The sequence below is a fragment of the Eleutherodactylus coqui genome, chromosome 8, assembly GCF_035609145.1.
Source record: "Eleutherodactylus coqui strain aEleCoq1 chromosome 8, aEleCoq1.hap1, whole genome shotgun sequence".
NCBI classification, from domain to species: domain Eukaryota; kingdom Metazoa; phylum Chordata; class Amphibia; order Anura; family Eleutherodactylidae; genus Eleutherodactylus; species Eleutherodactylus coqui.
Genome location: NC_089844.1, coordinates 51,201,725 through 51,224,210, shown reverse-complemented (window position 1 = coordinate 51,224,210; position 22,486 = coordinate 51,201,725). Strand labels below are relative to the sequence as shown.

The following is a 22,486-nucleotide window of genomic DNA, read 5'->3' as shown; positions in this document are numbered from 1 at the left end:
TGATTCTTACGTGCCTATACATAGGCGCATACAGATTCATTTATGCATTTTTTCTAGTAAATAACTTTCATTAAACAAATACCATTGGTTATAAAGTATTTGTGCAGACGGACAATGATCAAGATAACTGGGGAGGATGAGAATTATGCTAGATAGAAATATCTTAAATGTTTTCGAATACTTTCATCTATACAGGCCCATACAAATTCATCAGCAAATGACGTTTTGCATTTCTATTATGAAATTAGCATTTCCACAGAGGGTATAAAGAGTTTACATGCATGTGCTACAGTGAAGGACTAGTTGTGCATATATTAAATGAACAGTTTCCATTACCTAGAAATATTCTAGGAGTCTAAACGTTTTTCAAAGCATCCAAGAACTCAGTATGGGGACACAGACTGGTTTGAAATTGGCAAAGGTGTCCAACAGGGCTGCATCCTGTCACCCCTCTTGTGCAACTTATATGTGGCAGTGATCATGCAGAAAAAGGACCTAGACGAATTGAGAACCGGGGTGAAAATAGGTAGCAGAAAACTCAACAATCTCCGTTATGCAGATAACACAACTCTGCTTGCAGAAACGGAAGCAGGTCTGAAGCAGCTGATATGTAAGATTAATTAGGCTGGGTTCACACAGGGCGGATTTGTTGCGGTTTTACTGCGTTTTTTCCGTTGCGGTTTTAACGCAGAAGAACTGCTTCTGCGGCAAAACCGCTTCAAAGGTGAATTTTGGCTTGCGGATTTTGCTGCGGATTTTTGTGCGGAAAAATCCGCAAGCGTTTTTTTCCGCAGCGCTTTTTTACTTTTGTCGCGTATTTGTCGCGTATTTGGTGCCGTTTTGGCTGCGTCCATAGAGGTCTATGGACAAAAAAGTGCTGTGGAAACAACCTAAGAATGAACATGCTGCATCTTTTAAAACCGCGACGCAGTTGCATTTCCGCACTGCGGCTGTGCGGAAAAAATCCGTCCTGTGAAAACAGCTTTTTGGCAAATCTCATTTGTGCTGCATTGCACTGCAAACGCAGCGGTTTTGCCGCAGTGCGGATATGCAACGGCAATCCGCGGCAAAACCGCGGCAAATCCGCCCTGTGTGAACCCAGCCTAATAAAACTAAAAGTGAAAAAATGGGCCTGAATTTAGAGAAGACAAGAATTATGATTGCAAAAAAAGGCCAAATTCAAATCAAAATTGACAATGAGATCATAAATTGCGTGCGAGAAATCATCTTCCATTGCCATTGATAAAACATAGGATAGTATTGGGGTGAAGCGCGATGTTAAACATGGGCAAAATCTGGAAAAGTAGGGATATCGGCATAGTTACTAAGTTACACAGAGTAGTACAAACCATCGTTTTCCCCATAGCCATGTATGGATGTGAAAACTGGACTACAAAAAAAGCTGATAGAAGGAGGATTTGATGCGTTTGAGCTGTGTGCTGGCGAAAGCTGCTGCGTATGTCCTGGACAGCAAGAGTAACAAACAGAGAAGTCCTGAATTGTATAAGACCCGATATATCACTGGAGGGCAGGCGTCACAGATTTCGGTCACGTAATGCGAACAGAATCGCTATAAAAACCGATACTGCTTGGACAGATCAGTGGCAAAAGACGACCCAGCCGCCAAAGGACACGATGGCTGATACTGGCATGGATATCACATAACTGAAAGAAGCAGCGCAAAACTGAAAACATGGAGGGAGGAAGCCTTTAGGGTCGCCGAGGGTTGTGAAAGACTAAATGGCTAACAGCAATAACATATATTGAGATTAATCCATCCATAAACCTGGAAAACACATGTTTAGTTCAACTGCCACAGCAAGCAGTAGTATCATTGTCGTTAATACCTCACTTATTTATTAACCCGCCACTAGACATGAGCGAACGTACTCGGATAAGCACTACTCGTCCGAGTAATGTGCCTTATCCGAGTATCGCTGTACTCGTCTTGAAAGATTCGGGGAGCGCCGCTGCTGACAGGTGAGTCGCAGCGGGGAGCGGGGCAGAGCGGGCGGGAGAGAAGGAGAGAAAGATCTCCCCTCCGTTCCTCCCGGCTCTCCCCTGCAGCTCCCCGCTCCGCAGCGCGTCCCGAATCTTTCAGGACGAGTACAGCGGTACTCGGATAAAGCACATTACTCGGACGAGTAGGGCTTATCCGAGTACGTTCGCTCATCTCTACCCACCACATATCAGAGTGATGAAATATGGCCATATTCATTCCCCCTTATAGGATATAATATTGTCTTAATACCACAATTTTCAGAAAGAAATACACAAAATTCCCACATACAGAATCAACATCCAAATGCTATTCAAGCTAGATACATTTATAATGCCCGACTGGATATAGTTTCCAAACTGTCAAAGTATAACTATTAAATGGCCTTGTCATATGACACACAAACAAAATGACAATAGGGATATGGCAAACCAGCACAACATTTATTTAGATATTAATAGGGAAGCTGAGCCCATAGCATATGCATAATGTTCCAATCAAACAATGCTAGGCACATAAACTTGTTGTTTAAGAATAAACCCAATATATCCTTCAGATTGTGTGGTATCTAGATTACTATTACAGATCGCGATCTACCTACACACTCATATAATACTAGACCTAGCCTTATACTATATCTTTCAAAACTATAGCATTGTGCGAACATTTTTAGTCATACAGGGGGTGGACAAAAATATGGAAACACCGTACGAAATGCATGGGATTTTAATCATTAGCAGTGAGCTGCCCTTTTACCCCTGTTTGGCTGAGAGCTTTCCTGCCAGATTTGTGGAATCTTGTTGCTCGGGCAGATGTTCACTTCTGCCCGGCAGCAGCTGTGTCATATCACCTCCACTTAAAACCGGTCTCTACATGTCTTATTGAAATAGGATTTATAATCCCATGTAACTTAAGGCATGCATTTCGTATGGTGTTTCCATATTTTTGTCCACCACCTGTAGATATCATGGATATTTATGCAATGGGAATATTTATTTTTAACTCATCAGTAAAGCAGATAGTCCCCACAATATATGGATTCTGTGGAAAGAGTTCAGCAAGAATCAGCCAATATATTTTATATCAGTGAATTAGATACCATGAAAGTTAATACAGAACTAGGAGTAATACAATATATAAATTAGAAAGTAAATGGTGATGCCGCAGAGACACAAAAGAAGGGAGACAAATTCTGTAGAAACAGCGCTAAGTGTAGCTGTGAAGCACAAATGCTTGGACTGTGGAACGCATGAGGTCTGTAGCACGGAATAGGGTGGACCTTCAAAGAATGGGGAAAGAGAGCGAGGTAGAGAGCCTAGACCACAGGCGGCAGTGGACCCTCCATTGCATGGTCCACAGCTAATTTGCATTTGCACCTGGATAAGCAAACACTGATATCTTGACAATGGAGACACACTGTAAAGAAATAAAGGTATCTATGATTCCACATAACACCACACATTGTATAGTATAGTAGGTCAGTAGTCCAAAAATGCAAATTTTTAAAGATTTATGCCATTTTTTAGGCAAAATTAAGGGAGGATTATAAAAGGAGAGAAACAACAAAGGAGAATTACTATGTCTTTTTTGTTTCCACTTCTGATTTTGGTTTAAAAAACTGCATCAAGAAGTTTGAATAAAGCCTGCATGCGTGTCAACATCCTAAGGCTACCTTCACTGTGGCGAGCGTGCACCTGGCTTATGGTGCGATGCTGCCTCCCGGCCCATTGAAAACAATGGCTAGTGCGATGTAAGACCACACAGAAAGATAGAACATGCTGTGATTTGTATCCTGCATAGCATCGCGGTGCCATGCAGGAGAATATTGCTGATGTGTATGACTCCATTTGCACGCAGAAGTCCTCATAGGAGTCTATGGGGGTGCACAAATGCGCACGAACTCCGCATGACCATGTGTGAAAAACTGCATAATTTCAGTGTCACCTATCAGGAAGCTATAACGTTTGCAGTTAATTGCAGAGAAGGCACAGAAAACGTCTTGAAGATTGTTTAGGATATTCTCATTTTGGAAGCATGCTCAACCAAGTTGAGATGGAGATGCTCATCAATTTAGCTGAGCAGAGGCCGGTACTCTGGGACACCGGAGGATAAACTACGGACCGCCGGAGCTTCCTTCTAGGAATAACCTCCGCCATCTCACATGACATCCTAGTCAACAGAAGAAATGTCTACACCCTCAGCTACTCTCTCCCAAACCCAGAAAGTACCAGAAGCCCCATAGGAGAGCGCCACGCCGCACACGTTGAATATTTGTGGGCGATTACAGTGGGCCGGGTCAATGATGGCAGCATGACGTATCGCCAGCGTGTTTTTATGCACAAGTAATCATTGCCAACTCCGTTAGGTTTATGCTTTCTAAAGATATATTGTATTAACGATAGGCGAGTGTTATATCCTTCTTTTATAGGGTTGAATATGCTAGAATATTTTTATATAGTCCTTCATTGTATTAATTAGATTTAGTGATATTATTAGATTACTATGTATTCTTAATTACCAACAATTTGTTCATTGCTTGTTACAATAATTATTGGTATATGCGTTAGACAATGCTGACAGTTTGTTTTTCCTGCCAACTTTTAATTTATCTATCCACAGAAAGTTGCTCTTTAGTTATGACATTCTGACCCCTAAAAGATGCCAGCAAGGAATTAAAATATGTTGCAATAAAGGCTTTCCCTTTTAAAGCAGACTACTTTGCATTTTCCTATACATGTACTGTCACCTATATACCGTACCAGTTCATGTGTATGATGCTCCGGGTTCGGCTCCGGAGACCCGCGATCAGGTCAGACTCACTTCAGAACGCCATCCGTGACACTGATAGAGCTAAAGACAGTGTAGTTAGCCACTTACGGCCAGTTCTCTCCAATACATTACAAATCTTGAAGAGTTTCAAGTACCGTGCTGGTTACCGAATTTCCTTTCACTGTTCAGTGAATACTTCAATTCCTTATGAAACAGTATTCATTAATGATGGATATAATAATAATTTAATGCCCATGATTTATGGAACTTCTATTATTTATAGGTAAATTATGTCTAGCACATTACAGAACTAATCCACACTTAGTGCACGCTAACAGCATCTTTTGAACTGTCACACGGTACACTATATAGCTGTCAATCGAGTGCCTAAAAGACCTGTTGCCTCAGGCAGTGAAACACATTCCTTGCTTAAGCCTTTGGATCCTGTAAATAAACAATCATACTTACCTCTCCTGGTCCGTGGTATGCATCAAAAAGGAGAACTGTGTCATTCTTTTCTCCATTCCCAAATGATTAAATAGGTTTCCACAAAAAGATGTTAGCAGACAAATGACCGCCTAGAGCCCACTGTGTTGGGTCAATAGACCACCCCTGTTTTGTCAATTCTAGCGCTGTCTATTCCATTTCACTTAAGGCCCATTTAGACTGGACGAATGTTGGGCAAACAATGCCTGACACTCGTCTCTGCATGTACTAGCTCACGTGCTTCTGCACAGGAATTAATATCGTTGGCTGATAGCGGGGAGGCCACAGAAGATTTCTCTCCTCGCTCTCCCTCCACCCCTCTCAATTCACTTAACATAGTGGCCGTTCAGTACTGAATGACTGCAATTTACACTTGGCGCCCATCGTTCAGAACTTTATGCAGCTTAAGGGTGCATTCACACGAACGTATATCGGCTCGGTTTTCACGCCGAGCCGATATACGTTGTCCTCATGTGCAGGGGGGGAGGCTGGAAGAGCCCAGGAGCAGGAACTGAGCCCCCGCCCCCTCTCTGCCTCCTCTCCGCCCCTCTGCACTATTTGCAATGAGAGGAGGCGGAACGGGAGCGAGGCTAAATTTCGGGAATTAGCCCCGCCCCAGTTCCGCCTCTCCCCATTGCAAATAGTGCAGAGGGGTGGAGAGGAGGCAGAGAGGGGCGGGAGCTGAGTTTCTGCTCCTGGGCTCTTCCAGCCTCCCCCCCTGCACATGAGGACAACGTATATCGGCTCAGCGTGAAAACCGAGCCGATATACGTTCGTGTGAATGCACCCTAAAATTCAGAATTTTATGTGTGTATAGAATGAACGACGGGCAAACAGCTAATGATTCTCGTTCATCGATCAATCGTTGGCTTGCATTTAGACCGAATGATTATCCTTCACTTTTCCTCGTTTGAAAGATTTTTTGAACGATAACCATTTCATTTAAAAGCACCTGTACTTGTATAAAACTTGACTCAATGGGTGGGACTTTATTCAGACCTGATGGTTTGGGTGTGGATGACTGAGGACTTGATCTGATGGGAATATATCTGGACTTGAAGGTATGGATGGAGATGCCTAAGAACATGATATGATGGGATGGAAATATTACTGGACCTGATGGTAGGGTGGGGATGAATGGGACATTATCTGATTGGAATATATCTGGACCTGAAGGTATGGGTGGAGATACCCAGGAAAATAATCTAATGGGATGGGAATTTTTCTGGACTTGATGGTAGGGTGGGGATGTCGGGATATGATCTGATGGGTTGGATTGCTTTGGACCCGACTTTATAAGTGGAGATGCCCAGGAACATGATATGATGATGGTCAGGCTTCTATTGTAAGCAAGTACAACATGGGCATGCAGTTTGTACGTTGTTCACAAACATGTTTCTGTGGGTTTCCCATGACACTAATAAAAAAAAGAGCCAAATATAGATAGCTTTTTCCTTCAACAGAACTGGGCCCAATGTAATTGACGACATTGTATCCCCTTTGCTGTGGGACATGTATGTGTAATATAAAATAAAACACACATTTATGTACTTTTAGAGAAAGATGGAAAAATAGGTAGAGGCCGTGGACATACAAGTGTTCAAATGCGTACTGCTATATACAAATGATATAAATGATTTTGCTCAAACAATTTTTATCCAGGCCACTAGTGCAGACTTCTACGATAATACTGAAGATGAAGTGGATAACTTGGGAATCACAATGACTTTAGAACAGGTAAGACTACAGAATTTGTTTTGTAGTCCTAAACTATGTATGTTACAAAATCTGTCCCGTTTATTTTTTTTCTTCATGAAGCATTGAAATCATCAGAAAAATGAAAAGGGGTTGTACCAGCATTTAAAGTTATCCCCTATCCACAATATAAAGGCTAACTTGCAGATTGGTAGGGGGCATATTGCTGAGATCCCTACTGATCCTGGGAAGGGGGTCCTGTGTCCCCCCATCCTCCTCACTGTAGGATCACTGGACCTCCTACAATGAGGGGAAAACTGAACAGATCTCAGATCACACAAGCACTATGATGCTCCATTCATTTTTCTATTGGACTGTCGGAGAAACCCGAAACAGCAAGCGAGGAAAGAAGCCTCCTAGCAGTGATAAAAGAGGGGGACACAGGACTATAGTTCTCAGGATCGGTGGGGGTCTCAGTGATGAAACCACCACCAAACTGCAGGTTATTTCCTATCCTGTTGATATGAAATAACTTGAAATTCTGGTAAACCCCTTTACAAATCAATAGATTCCCTAAGCTAATTGTATATTTATTGAAGGAAATGGCAACATGTTGCAATGAACGCACCAATGACCAAGTTGAAAACTTCTCGTTTAACATTCAATGCATGTCGATTTTGATGAAAATAATGTTTGGCACATATTACATATTTTTACTCTTCCACTTTTTCTTTTTACAGACTACCAAATTGAAAACAGCGCTTCTACAGAAATTAAGCATGAATAACGACTGTGTGAATGAGGTAAGCAAACCATATCGGCCTTTTACTTGTTAAAAAAAAATCAAACATATACAATGAACTTTTAAAAATGATTTACATGTTGTACACATTATGATGTGATACGTCTTCACTAGCCATGGCTTTGCTCTGCAGCATTAATGCAAATAAACCAGACATTTTTATTAGGGTGGCTTTACACGGGAACACTCTGTGGCGCAAAATTGCCCGACAGTCGTCCCAATGGCTTATTGTTCCTGTGTTTTCACAAAGGAGCGATAGTTCTTCAGTTAGTGGAGGCAGTGCATGCCAGAGATCTCTTCAAGGTGCCCGCCTTATATCAATGTGAACAGGCAGTCATTCAAAGATCAACTACTGCCTGTTTACACTGAGCAATAAATCTCTGACTAGTCACTTCATGTCAGTAAGCTGCAACAAAGTGACTAGTGACCATTTTTTTTGTTCCATACCCTGTTAGGTCCCGTGTTTACTCGAGACAACTATCAATATAAATCACTTTTGCGATTATTTGGCTGATAGTTGTCCCATTTAAGGCCACCTTAAGATATGAAGTCAAATATTTCCTTAAAATTACTTCATTGCCACACATTTTTACATGTGCAGTACATTTTCTGTCTCACTTTGGCAGTTTTGTACCCAGAGGGATATTTTTGTCCTTGGGTGGGGACCATGGAAGAGGGCACCAATATGGTATAGGGAGTTTTATATAGGTCAAGCAATGCTTCCTGGGGAAAAAAAGAATCAGGCTTTGTCATTAGGGTGCATCATATGGCCAATTTAATACTCCTTATTCTCTTGTCCTATCTCATGCTGTCTCTCAACAAGGAGAAAAGTCTTCCAGTTTCTTATTGATGGCCATTCACCTTGTAAAAACAGATTTTTAGCATACACCGATAAAAGCCAGTCACCCTGTAACCGAATTTGGCACATGAATAGTCTGCTTTGCTTTACAAGCCTAGTCCTATATCAAGGCCACTTAAATGGAAACGGTCACCGGGTTTATGTTGCACGAACCATTGGCAGCGGGAGCCTAGGAGAGATTTGCCCATTTGATTCATTATGTATACTATGGCATTTCAGAATAAACTTACCTAGAAGTTTGAGCTCCCGAGTTAAAGGGCGAGCTGTGTAAGCCTCTCACCGCGTGCAGCATGTAGACTGACAACTCCTCTCCAGGCTTGTGAACTTTAAAAAAAAAAAATTGGTGCGACACCATAACATTTATTGCATATATAGTCTCTTTTTTTTAAAAAATGCAAATCTCTGTAGATATATTTTGCTTCTCTTTAGAACAAGATTTTTCTAACAACTGCAGGAGTTTCAAGACTTATTGAACCAGTCACGTGTCATAGCAGGGCAAAATATTAGAGGGGAGTATTGGTGTTTTCAAAATGGTATGGGGCCCGAATGAACAATGGACTGTCCATGAAGAGGACCCCGAAGGTCGTCTGACTAGATTGGATTGTTCCAAATGTGGACATTGCAAAATCATGCCCACTTGAACTGAGTCTGTATGCAGCTTGAAGGTTGAAGACATTTCTGATCTTTGTCAATTTTGTCACTAGTTAGTTGTTTTTTTATTACATTATGAACCTTAGGAAGCTTTTTACCATGATTACAGTGTTGAGTATCTTCTGTCACAGAGACTATGATGCATTGTGGTTATGTTCAATAAAGCGTTTACGATTACATTTCCTTTTGTGTTTGCACATTTGTGTACATGTCTGATTTTTTTTGAGTTAGGATACCTTTACACAGTAAGACTGTCGGACATATAAGCAGCCAACATCTATAGTAGTGACTATTACTCCCGGGGTTTACACAGTAGCAATAGTCATTCAGATAAATGGAGTTGGAGTGGCCAGAGATCATTTCGCCAAACCCGCCTCCATTAACAGTAACCAAGCAGTCGCTCAAACATTGAACGACTCCTGTTTACACTGAGTGAGAAGCCGCTCAGCAGTCATCCCATTCAGTCCACTGAAACAGAACGACTAGCGACAATGGAGCGATTTCTCGATCGGTGTCCTGTTGGGCACTGTGTTTACCTGAGCCAACAGATGTCCAAACATCACTCCTTTGAGTGTTTATTCGGGCAAATATCAGCCTGGGTTTTTCAATCTACAATAATTATTGGAGAAAGTATACAAAAACCAACATTTGGTCATTAATGAAGATTACACAGTGCAGCTGCCTCTGACATCTGGGGAAAAGTTGATTGGGGAAAATTGCCATAACATTTGAATACATGCTGAGGCTTCTTGTATTGTGGATCCATCATAAATACAGCAAATGGAATGGAGACAAATCATTGGGACAAAATTCCATAGCATGTTGGGAAAAGCGTGCCAGTTCACTTAAATTCTTGAATTTTGGAATTGTTTGCTTGTGAATGCATGGATAAAATCAATATAATAGTAAGGTTCGCAAGTTTATAATGTTTACATTTTGTTTACGCCCTAAAAAGACCACCAAAAAGACATGTAAACTGGTCAACATGTAAAAATTAAAAAAGTAGTTCTTGAACGACATTTTCTTTAAAAGGGCTGTTTACAGGTTGGTGATGCAGTATATGACCAGAATGTTACAGGCTGCTGCAGACAATCATAGACCTAACGGCAGAGGTCTGTGATTGATTAGCAGGCTTAGAGGTCAAGTACACTGGCCAACTACAGCCTGCAATTACAGCATTAGCAGGAGGATTGGAGCTCTGCCATGGAAGTGCATGGACCAGGTAGAGGTGCATACATTAACACTGCTTTTAGTTTTTTTTCAGACCAAGGAAACAAATTTAAATTAAAAAAAGCATACTTGAAAACCAACATACAATAAACCAAAAGAAATGAATCGCATATGATTAATGAGATGACAGCTTTTCTAAAAACTTTGAAATATCTGTTTAAAATCTGGATCTAAATTTGATAATTAGATCTTCCTTAGGTGGTTTTTCAGCAGGTGCAATGTTTTGTGGAAGATGCGGCATGTGGGACTCCCATTCAAAGTGTAAATTTCTGTTAACAAATTGGACCACACCGTTCAAAATACCTGATGGGAACGCCTGCGACCTTGGCTCATAAAGAGTTTTTACAACCCAAGCCCTGTGTCTTCTTCAGTACTCAACTCTCTTGAGTCAAAACACCTGAAGCAAGTAGGTTTCCAGCAGGTATTTTTTAATATGGGGTTGACTATGCTATAGATTTGTCTTGTGGCCTTCTTTGCACTGAACATCAACTATTGCCAAACTGCCATTATTACAAAACTTAATCTTGACTACGGTAGTTTTGCATGACAAGTCATATTGCAGTTATCATTAATAGATGTCTCTCTAAACAAGATTAAAATACCATAAACTTAGGCAGGGTCACGGATTTTGCAGTTAAAATCCTGAAAAGGGACTGAAACCAAAATACTCATTTTCGTCATCCACGCTATTGCTATGCACATAAAATGTTTCCTCTTCTTCTTTACCCTCATCTTCTTGGCATTCGAATGTACAGTCTTCTGGGTCACTTTCTGTATCAGATTCGGTGTTGCAGAATGATTTTTCTGTAGTCTGTAAAAAATTTCTAGTATGTTTTTGTTTTGTAATTTTGAATGTTTTACCACCAACTGCAAAATCGACTCAGTTTTCAGGTGTATGTTTAATGCCACGGAGATGATGTTGAGGTGTTGCAACATTGATTAGAGAAACTAGATAACCTATATCTGCTATGGATTGTGCAGTTTCCTCTAATGCACCACCACTTGTTAGAGGCTTGATTGGAGTTGAAGTTTGAACATTTTCAAAATGAAACTCCACTGTATTTGGTTCTGCATCTAACAGTTCAACTGCAGGATGTTCTATAAGGGATCATCACAGTTTGCTGGTTCAGTAGTGTGGGTAAATGCAGTGGGTGCTTTTACATCCAAAAGTAGACATGTAGTTTCTTGGCTTTTCCCCTTCAGTGTTTGAGTAGCAAAATTTCGAGTCCCCACTTGTGAGTCTGTTTTCTTTTTTTTTTCTCAAATGGACAAAAATGTATGGCAGTAGTAACACCGTATTGACCGGCTCATCAACCATTTTTGGTTTCAAACTTGGATTGGTGTTGCTTGAATAGCCAATTGGTACTTCTGCACGAACATCGACTGGAATATGTAAACATAGTGTTTCTCCTTCACAGTTTAAATATGCCTAAAAAAAAAACTTCTTTTGATCCACTTCCTATACTCGGAGCCCTAAATGAGCCATGAGTATTTGATCTTTTTAGCCTCTTGACTGGTCTTTCACCAGTGCTTTCACTTGGATTACTTGTTGGTCTCATTAGCATTAGGTCTCAGCTGCTTTCATGAACCCTGATAGAAGTATGCATGTGCTTCGAGATATTTACAGCAGAGTCTGTATTCATTGGTTGGCTTTCCTGCTAAGACAGGGTTTACAAATTCATCAACATTCGCGAAGTGCTCGGGCGATTGAAGGAGCCAATCTCGAATTCTGTCTCTATTTGCTGGGACACAATGCATAAAATTTGATTTGTCTAGTTTCCAGGTGTGTGCACAGCCTGGGATTATGCAAGATGGCATTGTTTTTTGTTGATTTGCTCTAGACCTGTAAATAGAAGAAATAAAAATTCAGAATTACGGTATTCTGGAGAAGTCAATTGCTAGTAAATTATATTAGCAATTAGCTTTCTGCCTAGAAAAAAAGGATTGTTTACAACTTGATTTGCTGTACTATCGTTGTTTGCAATTTAGAAAATAGAAAGTTTGAACTGTGGGCTAAAGATATCACATATATTTGATAATTTTTTACGTTTTTTTTTAAGTTTTGAATTAATTTTTTGAAAGAAAAAAAATGCCATCCATCAACATAGTTATTCACCACATCTGTGATGTATGTCAATACTGTAATAAATACACGGGTGATCGCATTGTTACAAAAGTCATGTTACTGAAATAAAATTTGGCATTTCTTTAGTCATTTTTATGTGCTCAACACGAATATGACAGAGCGCTATGATATTAGAGGATATAGACATTAGGTGACCAGCGGGTTGTTGATCTGGGTCTTACAGTCATGAAGGAACTATCAAAATGCTGAACCGGGGATTATTCTTACTGCCATTATGGAGTCGGAAAGGAATTTTTACCCTGAATGGGCTAATTGGCTTCTGCTTGATTGGAGTTTTTTGCCTTCCTCTGGATCAACAAGGGAGGGGCGGGGGGTTAAAACAGGCTAAACTAGATGGAAATGGTCTTCATTCAGCCTAACATGCTATGTTACTATCAAAAAATGGATACCAATAGTAATAGGCCTATGGTTAATACCTTTAAAAAATCAAGTCGTAGACTACGTCTGAGATTTCTTTGCCTGTATCTTGTACAGCTGTTCGGAAGCATCTCTGTGGAGTGTCTAGCAATAGTCAGCCAGCATGGTGATGGACCATTTTCCCTGGCATCTTTGTTTGATTGTTGCGATATCTTGATAAAAACGTTCGCAATGTTCATCACTAACCATACCACAGTTGTCTGGAAAAAAAAAAAAGAGAATGAATGAAGTGGATCTTTAGAGACTATTGCAGCCAAGTTTCTGATGTTGCATCAGCATGTCTTGTACTAGTACCTTGTAGTTTTCTGCCCTGACATTCCTGAGAAAGTTTGTAGACACTAGGCGAAAAGCATTCCATGCTTGTTTCGCATCACCCTGCAGCAAATTGTTGAACCGGTCATTTTTGAAGAGCTCTCGAATCTCAGGACCCACAAAAACTCCCTCTTTAATCTTTGCTTTGCTGCAAGGGAATTTTTCATGAAGGTATCGGAAAGCTGGCGAAGTCTGGTGCATGGCTTTCACAAAGTTCTTCATCAAACCTAGTTTGATGTGAAGGGGTGGTAGCAGGATTTTGTGAGCTTGACTAGAGCTGGGTGCTGGATGTTCTTCTCTCCAACTGCTGCATTTTGTTGGCAAGTCCATTCCTTCCGCAAGTAGTGCAATTCCCTGTATGTATTTTGTATATCCCATGGAACTGGTCTCAATGCAGAGGGAATGTTGGGTAGAGTATTCTCGACTGTTTTTGTTTCGTTATCCCGCCGGAAAGAGGAGGAACCAAGCAGAAGTAACAATCATTTGTGTGGTTGCTTGGCTTTCTCCACACCCTGGGGACGGATGGTCTTTTGCCGGTCATGGTCATTGATGGTCTTTTGTCATTCACCCTCAGTGAAAGCTGTGTTGTACATGTAGCACAACATATATGTGGGACCCAAGGCTTGTCTTGGTCGCCAATCTTCCACCTGAAGTAAAGAAGATATGCCTTCTTCACTTTAGAAGTGATACTTTTCTTCTGGTTGGCAACTGTCACTTCCCCACAAATACAGCAAAAATTGTCCACGGTATTAATGCACTTTCAAGGCATAAGTGTTCTGTAATGTAACTAAGTGGATTAAATAATAACAGTTTTATGTAACAGTAGCTTAAACTGTATCCCACGAAGTCTGAAATATTTTAAATGCTCAACCTCTCTGACTGTCTTTATATAGTATACTGGTGATTAGGTGTTGATACATACTTTGGTAATGTAGGCGTTAACATGGTGTACCGGTTATGTTGGGGTTAGATGGGATGTAATGAGCTCAGAGGCAGTGACTGGTCACATGATGGTAAATCAATGACGTGCGGCAGCATATATAGATGCAAGAAAGTCTTTCAATTCTTTATTTCTCCATAACAAAGACCTATCTATAGGTCGAAACATTGTATTCATCTGCTATGGAGGAATAAAGAATTAAAAGACTTTCTTGCACCTATATATGCTGCCACAAGTCATTAAATCTGGGATTGGAGGTCCGGGTCCCATTCTTTGTGGCTTTGCATTTTCTGGTCCTGCCCATGTTGGGCCTAAGTAAGTGCTGCTAGCAACCATTCTTTGCTTGACTGATCACATGATGGTGACATCATCACAGGTCCTGTAAGCACACGGCTGCTGTCTGGCTCAAACTCTAAGTGTAACTGTAACTGTAAGGCTGTTGTTAGAGTCGTACTGGATAAATTTACGTGGTGAAACACAGAAAATGAACTATACGAAATATCTTCAAAACGAAAGCCAACAAAAATTTTCATGTTCAGCACATCAAGATACTACAGATTAGGACCTTTTTAAGTTGGTAACAATTTCAGTATTGACCATAATCAGCAAGTATCTATTGCATTTACTACACTATTCTTATTGATATGTATATGTACTTGGTGCCAGGGCATTTTCAAAAAAAGTACTTTATTCCATCTGACTGGCTTTTTTGTAGCCTTCATTGTCCATGTCACAATAAAAAAAAAAAAACTAATAAATTTAACACAAATTGTGACACAATTTCAGAAAGAAAAATTCTTTCATACTATAAACAGTTACATATCTCCACAATTTAACCCAAGCAGTGGCTATAAAAAGTTACACATATAAACATCCAAAAAATTATTGAAAGTAGGTTATGGGAAAAAGCCTGATGTAGGATAATTTTTAAAAATTACAGTAAAAAAAAAATAAAACAGACATTACACTGAAAAACACCACAATTAGTACTTTGGAAGACTTCAGCACAGTTCTCTTAAAACTTATACTGCAGTTTGAGGTAGAATATTAGTAGGACGTTTATGAGCAAAAACAGTCTACATTGGGTGATTAGAATATTCAATAGTCTTGAATCAATTTAGAAATTCTGAATATTACAGTTGAAGCCTGTTTTTGTCTGCATATGAAGTTATCCCCTCTCCATGGGATTAGGGACAACTTTCTGAGGAAAGGTTATGACCAGTTGGACCACCATGAGAATTGAGAACGCTATTTCTGAAGGCAATTACATTATGTGAATGCAGGATGCACAGGTTCTTTGATGTTTGATTCATTGCAATGGCAGCTCCAGAGGTAAATAAGTGCTTTACATGCTAGTCTCCAGCCATGTTATTGAAAACAATTGAGGAACTGTGTACATGCACTTTTCACGCCATCCGCACGTGGACCTTATAGACCTATATATTCGACAGTGATTGGCATCCTAGTGGGGGGAAAAACCTTGTTCATGAAGTCACTACCTGTTCTGTCCAGTGTGGACAACTCTGTATTTTTGAACACTAGCTTCAACTGGAAAATAGTTGATTCTTATTGTAAAGTTACAATAAGAATAAGCTAATGATGTGGAGATGAAGAAAAATAGTGGCAGGTGGAGACTGAGAAATGTATCTACACTTGCAAGCCTAAATAAAAAATAAGCTCCACTGGCAGAAGCCCCATTCGCCTCTTGGAAACCTAAGTGAGTCAAGAGCAGGATTTTATTTTCAGATTCAGTTTATGTGACACTTTGGTAGTATTTTTAGAAAATGTAATAAGCCAAGAATGTATGTTTCCTGTTTTGTTAATCCATGATGATTTTGCGCGTCGTAGTGTGTAGAAACATAATGGGGGAAAACGTGGTCAGTTTGCTTTTGGTATAGGGATGTATTGTGGGCTCGAATTGTCAAAGCTCCTAACATTTATTTCTTAGGTATGTTTATATTGCGATATAAATACAAATGGTGTTCATGTTTTTCACCATGATCTTTATATATACAGACATATGTGTAATTTATTTTACACTGCATAAAAAGATCAATATATATGTCTAACTATATAATGCAGTAATTGGTATATATCTGTATATGTATGAAAACTATATATTGTTACTATTCACAAGGCATTCGGTTGTCGGGGAGCGGATTTATCAAGGTGGCAAAAATCCTCCATACGTAACTCGAGCCATGCCCACTACAGAAGCCCTATCAGTTGGTGCACATTTTGCAAATAGGCGGAAGCAGGTCACACAATCCTTTCCAGCATATCACCTCCATGTTCCATGGGGTAGCAGTATGGTGAGTTTAGGGGCAAAAACAGTGTGGAGAATTTATTATTGTGTTCCTGCAACTACTCCATAGTGATCCAACTCAATGACACAGGGTGCTGTCTAGTTGTGAAAGATGGGATTGTGGTCTAGGAAAACTTCCTGAAGATTGTTAGTCAACAGGTCCATGTAACATTGATCATTCAAGGATTTTGGTATGATGACCAATGGTTCTATGCTATACAAGAAAACAGTTCCCAGACCATGAGATGACTATCACTGGCACGTGGAATCACAACGGTACACCTATGATATATGGCTTTATGCTATTCACACCCTATAATGACCGAGCAATCCTTATGGGTGAGTACAACCGTACAACCCTCTGCCGTGTGTCAAAGGTCCATTGACTTCTTTCTTAAGCCCATGAGAGGCATTGTAGGAGATAACATAGGGTCATCAGGGTAACCTCTTTTGGTCCTTGCCTAGTGAATAGGTCATAGCACTCTTCTATAGGTCATAGTTCACCTTGCTATTGCATGCGCAGGGGGTTGTAAATGTGCTTCTGCTCCTTCTTCCTCCTTTGCTCACTCTAGGACCTCTGTCAAAAGGACTTGGGCTGCATGGGAGCTTGATGGGTCATTATGACTCACTGTTGGCATAACGGAAAAGTATTCTGGTGCTGAAGAGCCCCTAAACGTGGTGATAACTGTATAGGGAGAAAGGGGTGGGCAACTTTCAGTGTTTGGTTGCCATTATTGCAATATGTAGCAAGAAAGATTGAGAAATTATGTAATGATGCGAAAAAAGGGAGGCGCCTGGAAAGCAAAGGGAACAAATAATATGGTTTCAAAATCTGTCAAGAGAAGTCATCATGGCAGTCTGGGACAGATGTAAAAGATGGAAAAAGTGATTGATTCTAGTTGAAGACGTCATCACAGTTTTATTATAGCCAGTAATGCTGCAGTGATCACCTTTACAGCCTGAAAAATGCCAGTTTACGGATAGTTTCTACCACTATATGGTCACTGAAGGTGTGGGGTGGGGGGTATTAGTATATTTATGTCTTAATGTTTTGAAGTAGTAATTTTTGTTAGCATTACATGTTATGGTCACATGGGTATTTGGCACTCATATTGTTTTCTTCACCCCGATCATGCAGATTTTATGTGCAAAAGCCGCAGTAATTGAATGTATCCTTATGGTATGTTCGGATGTAGTTGAAATAGTGGATTTTCTTCATTACCCACAAAGGGTCTCTCCAACTGTGGCGTATTTGCTGCTGATTTTAAATTGATGTGCAAAAATCTGCAGCAAACCCGAACAAAAATTACTTTTGTTGCCATTTTTAGTAATGATGCTGTAACAGATCATCGTAGATTTAACAAAGCCATGGTTTTTGCTGTAACTTTCAGTTCAGTATTTGAAAATCTGCTGCAAATGAACTACAGGTGAACACACTCTTTGTGGATCCTTAGGGCTTAAACAGAAATTCATGCCTGTTAAACGTGACGAAGCAAAGGCATTGATTTTAATGGATTTGTTCTTATGAGCGTGTTTCTCATGCGCAAATTCTGCATGCGACAAAAGATAGGCCTTGCCCTATCATTGTCCGTGTTACGCAGAAAGTTGCCATTCAAATCCGCATCGTAGATTTAAAAAAAGCCACACGTCAATATAGAAGCATTCACATGTGGATAATTTTGTGGATTTTCAGCAGTGAAAAGAACCCCTGATAAAAATCCACACCATTTGGTGAGAATTTTGACCCTCTGTTGAAAGTGGAAGAGGAATCAGCTGCATGCTGGATTTTTATTCATAAAGGAGAATGTGGCCACATACAGTTCTTACTTATAGGTTGGAGGTATCCTACTTATCTAAATATGGCAATTCATATGGATATGTAGATACAGCTGAGCTATGCTTTCCATTGGTGTAACATAGTATGTTAGGCTTAAGGGAGACAATGTCCATCTAGTTCAGCATATCTCCACCCCCTGTTGATCCAGAGGAAGGCAAAAAAAAACAAATCAGACAGAATCCAATTAGCCCATTTGGGGTAAAAAATTCCTTCCTGATCCCATAGTGGCTGTCAGAATAATCCCTGGATCAATACTTGAAAGTTCTTACCTGATTCCAAGACCCAGATCAACAACCCTGCTAGTTATTTAAGGTCTATATCCTGTAATATCATAGCACTCTAGAAAGATGTCTAGTCCCTTCTTAAATTCCTCTATCGATTTTGCCATCACCACGTCCTCAGGCAGAGAGTTCCACAATCTCACTGCTCTGGTTTTAGTGTTCAGTCACTGTTACAGATGAAAGAGTACACCAATCACAGCGCTCGTTCAGCTGCAACAGTAACAGCAGGGTGCATGCTGAAAGTCTTACATTAGCAGTGCAGAGAAACCAGGTTGGCTTCTCTGTGCATGCTTGGCCAGGCAGTGAGCCAGGAGCAACTAGCCTGCACCTTGTTCCTCAGCACTGATTGAAAAGCAGGAACGCTGTGGTCTGGAGAGGAAGCAGCAGCACATGCTCAACCACGTGAGATAGAACTGCTGGAGGTCGTCTCCAGTAGCAATAGGGACCAAACAAAGAATTTTGGAATTGCTCAAAATGGGGCACATATCAGAAGTATGATATGAAATGGAAACAGGCATGTATTTTCAGATCAACTGGTTTTGGAAAAAACTAACCACCGAGCCACCATTGATATTTTGGTACAACTGCTTTAAAGGGGAAGACCGCAATAGAAAGAGCTGTCACTTTTACAGTAGCGGTGGAAATTTGATCTCTTTTTTTGAAGGTATGGGTTCTCCCAAATAGATGAGCTCATTATCCTACAGGCAGTGCTTGAGGGCCAATGGCTAATTGTAATAGAGCAGCATCAAAGGTACAGAAAAACCTCCAAAAGGCACTTCATTCATGAATGCTCCCTACTATTGAAGGTGGAATCGATTGAGTGCTGCAACCATATATCTTTTATACTGAGGGCCAATGGCTGGTTCATTTTGTTAGATATCAATTGAAGTAGCATTGACACCAACACTAGACATTTCTGGCATATCTTTAGAGAAGGGACCACCTTGGCCTACAAGTGGGGTGAGTGATCTTTGCATGTGCACAGTGCCTTCAAAGTAATAGGTCTGGGATTCTATAAGTTCAGGCAGAAAATATCAGTGGCTGTGGCTTATAGGCTTTTATATCCAACTCTGAGTATTGTAGTGAATGGAATATTTTGCTGAACATTATTCAATTATTCTGAGAACACAATTTTTTTTTCAATAACAAAATATAATGCAACAAAAATTCGGCTTTGCCTTCCCGGGAATTCATCAAACAGCCTTAAATGTGTCACATTCATTTTTCATTTTTACTATTTCAGGGATTGCTGTTAGTCCATAGCTCTCTATGTGCATCACCTTTTATACAGTTTTGTTGCCATTACGGCTTGTTTTACATATTTAAAAGTACAAGATGTCAATTTTCATGTGTTGGCCTCCAGAATTATCCTGTGAAATCAGTATTATTTAGAATAATTGCACCAAGATGCTTTTCTAAGAAAAACAGTGGAAAAAGAAGCTGCTTGAAAAGACTCATTTGTAAACTAGGCAGTCTGTGTTACAGAATCCAAATGTACCTTATGCCATAAATACTTCCTGAGGGTGTTTATGTAAATTCATATTAAATTCTCTACATGAACGTGCAATCACTGTCTGGAAATAACAAGCGGAGTCTTCAGCAGTAAGCGCGCCACATTTTAAGTCAGATTCGCTGAATGTTATTTAGCTCTTTACTGGAGAGAGTCTAAATTCTAAATTAAATCTGCATAATGAAAGCTGCTTTCTGAAGTCAGGACAGATGAATATCACAAGGCAATGACCTTGCATCCAAGACAGGATTTGCATTTCTACAGCTTAACAGGTCAAAGCAGCATTCCAAGTTAAATGACATTAATGTACATCATAATATTACAAAAATCTATCTCAGTATTATAGAGCATTTGGAGACACTAAATAACTAATCGGATGTTACACATAAACCCCCTGATGTGTTCCAAATAGAAGTCCGAACACAAGTATCACATTATTGTGACTATAAAGAAGTGAAGGCCAAATAGTAGTGTCAGCACAGCCAGAGCATTGAGAAATAATTGCACATCAATATATATCTCTTCCTCAGCTCCATCATAGTCTAGCAATGCTTTCTACTTTTCTAACAATAAATTAGACGCAGATGCTACTTAAAAGTGTTGTTTTAACCCTTTCCAATCCAATTTGTATCCTGGTTTTCCTAGGGGGCTTACTCTTTTTCTGCCGTTATACAACGGCGCTATCTGCTGGCTAAAGCCAGTACTGCATGAGGTGACACGTTGGATACGCTTCAACAACAGAGAGGCTGGCAATATACAATAACAGAACCCCGACGGATGCCTTTCAATATCGGAGCTGTACAGCCTTAAATCATAATGTCTTCAGAGGTCAGACAGTGGATTGGAAAGGGTTAAGGGCCACATGGTCTGCAAGTTAAACAGGAAAGTTGCATTCTGTCAGAGATTCTGCGGCTATAATGCTAATCCAAGCCATCTAACCTACAGATTTGCTATATTGTGTTACCTGCATCCTAGTTTACCTCCTGATCTATCCTGGAATGTCATAAGGGGTAAATCATGCTGCTAAGTGACTACCCCACTAAAATGATTATGCAGCCTACCACACACCCTGAAACCTTAATCCCAAGTAAGAAGCAGCCCCACAGCATGAATCCTCAGAAGTATGGTCCTTTGAAGACCAGTTTCCAACTGACATCAGTCAAGGAGAATAAGGTCCCTCTCTTACCCCATCCTTGTGCCCCATTGCCAAGAGTAAAAACCAAATGCAACAGAGACACAGGTCTTTGAACACTGTCTGCAGACAATCCTCCCTTCAAATCACCCAAAGCCACATCTGTGTTGTGGGTTGAGCTGCATCACTAATTCTGTGCCCTGAACATTACTCTATGGGACACATCTAAAAGAGAGGAGGTCAGCTTTATACAGAACACTGCCCACCACCCTTCCTTTCTCTCCTCCATAGCTTTATTGCTAAAATGGACTGTATGCGGAAGTCTACAAAAATGCCTGCAACTAAGCTTACCCTTTATAGTAGGAACAATCAAGTATTTTTATCAATATTTTTTTATATTTTGAAAAAGGAAAGAGTCCTACTTTTTTCTGGACCATTTAAATCAGCCTACGCATTTAAACCTTAAAATATGGCCAAAAAACCTTAACGCCAAGATCAAAGATCCATGACTTATTAACCTAAAGCTGCTTACAGAAGGCACATAAAAGTCCACCATCTCAATAAAATCTACTATATATTCCAGCCACTAAAACAGCAACCATGACAATGAACAGATGTAAAAGCCTGAGCTTTCCAAAACGAAGTGTGTTCTTTGTTTCTCCTGCTCTATCTTGAGAGGTCTCAAAGAGATTTATCTAATAGCACCTCCAACTCTACACAAAATGTAATAGCTCATCAAAGCACAAACACTACAAATATAAGATGACCTCTTGCCTTCCTACAACAGAGTCACACCATCTATAAGTGCATTGAGGGAAGGATTTGTCTGTGCCTTTTAATGAATAGGGACCCTTACAAAATTGCTGCTATATATAGTTCAAATAAAAGCCATATTTCTGAAAAAGTACTAGACCATCTAGAACAAATTAAATAAGTACCCCTCATTATGTCTGGGAGTTTTATCAACTAAATCAATCCTATCATAGATATAAACCCCCAAACCACCAAAAGAATTTAGTCTACATGACCAAATCCACATAGAAGATATTCACACATTGATTTTTTTTTAGTAGATAAAAGGTAACTTCAGAGAATTCATGACTCTTCAATAAATG

General features: G+C 40.1%; 1 protein-coding gene across 2 annotated transcripts in view; it reads left to right on the top strand.

Annotated features, from left to right (window-relative positions):
* The window catches only part of VWC2L (von Willebrand factor C domain containing 2 like), a 157,562-nt gene extending 148,216 nt beyond the window's left edge, over positions 1–9,346 (top strand). Inside the window, exons 4-5 of one of the 2 annotated variants that reach the window (XM_066577374.1) lie at positions 7,690–7,752; positions 9,040–9,346. In XM_066577374.1, coding sequence (XP_066433471.1) covers positions 7,690–7,736 — 47 coding nt within the window. In that variant the 3' untranslated portion in view covers positions 7,737–7,752; positions 9,040–9,346. Of the gene's footprint in view, positions 1–6,916; positions 6,950–7,689; positions 7,753–9,039 lie in introns of those variants that run through there. The other variant, XM_066577375.1, reaches the window with a different exon arrangement.
* Positions 9,347–22,486: the final 13,140 nt, after the last annotated feature.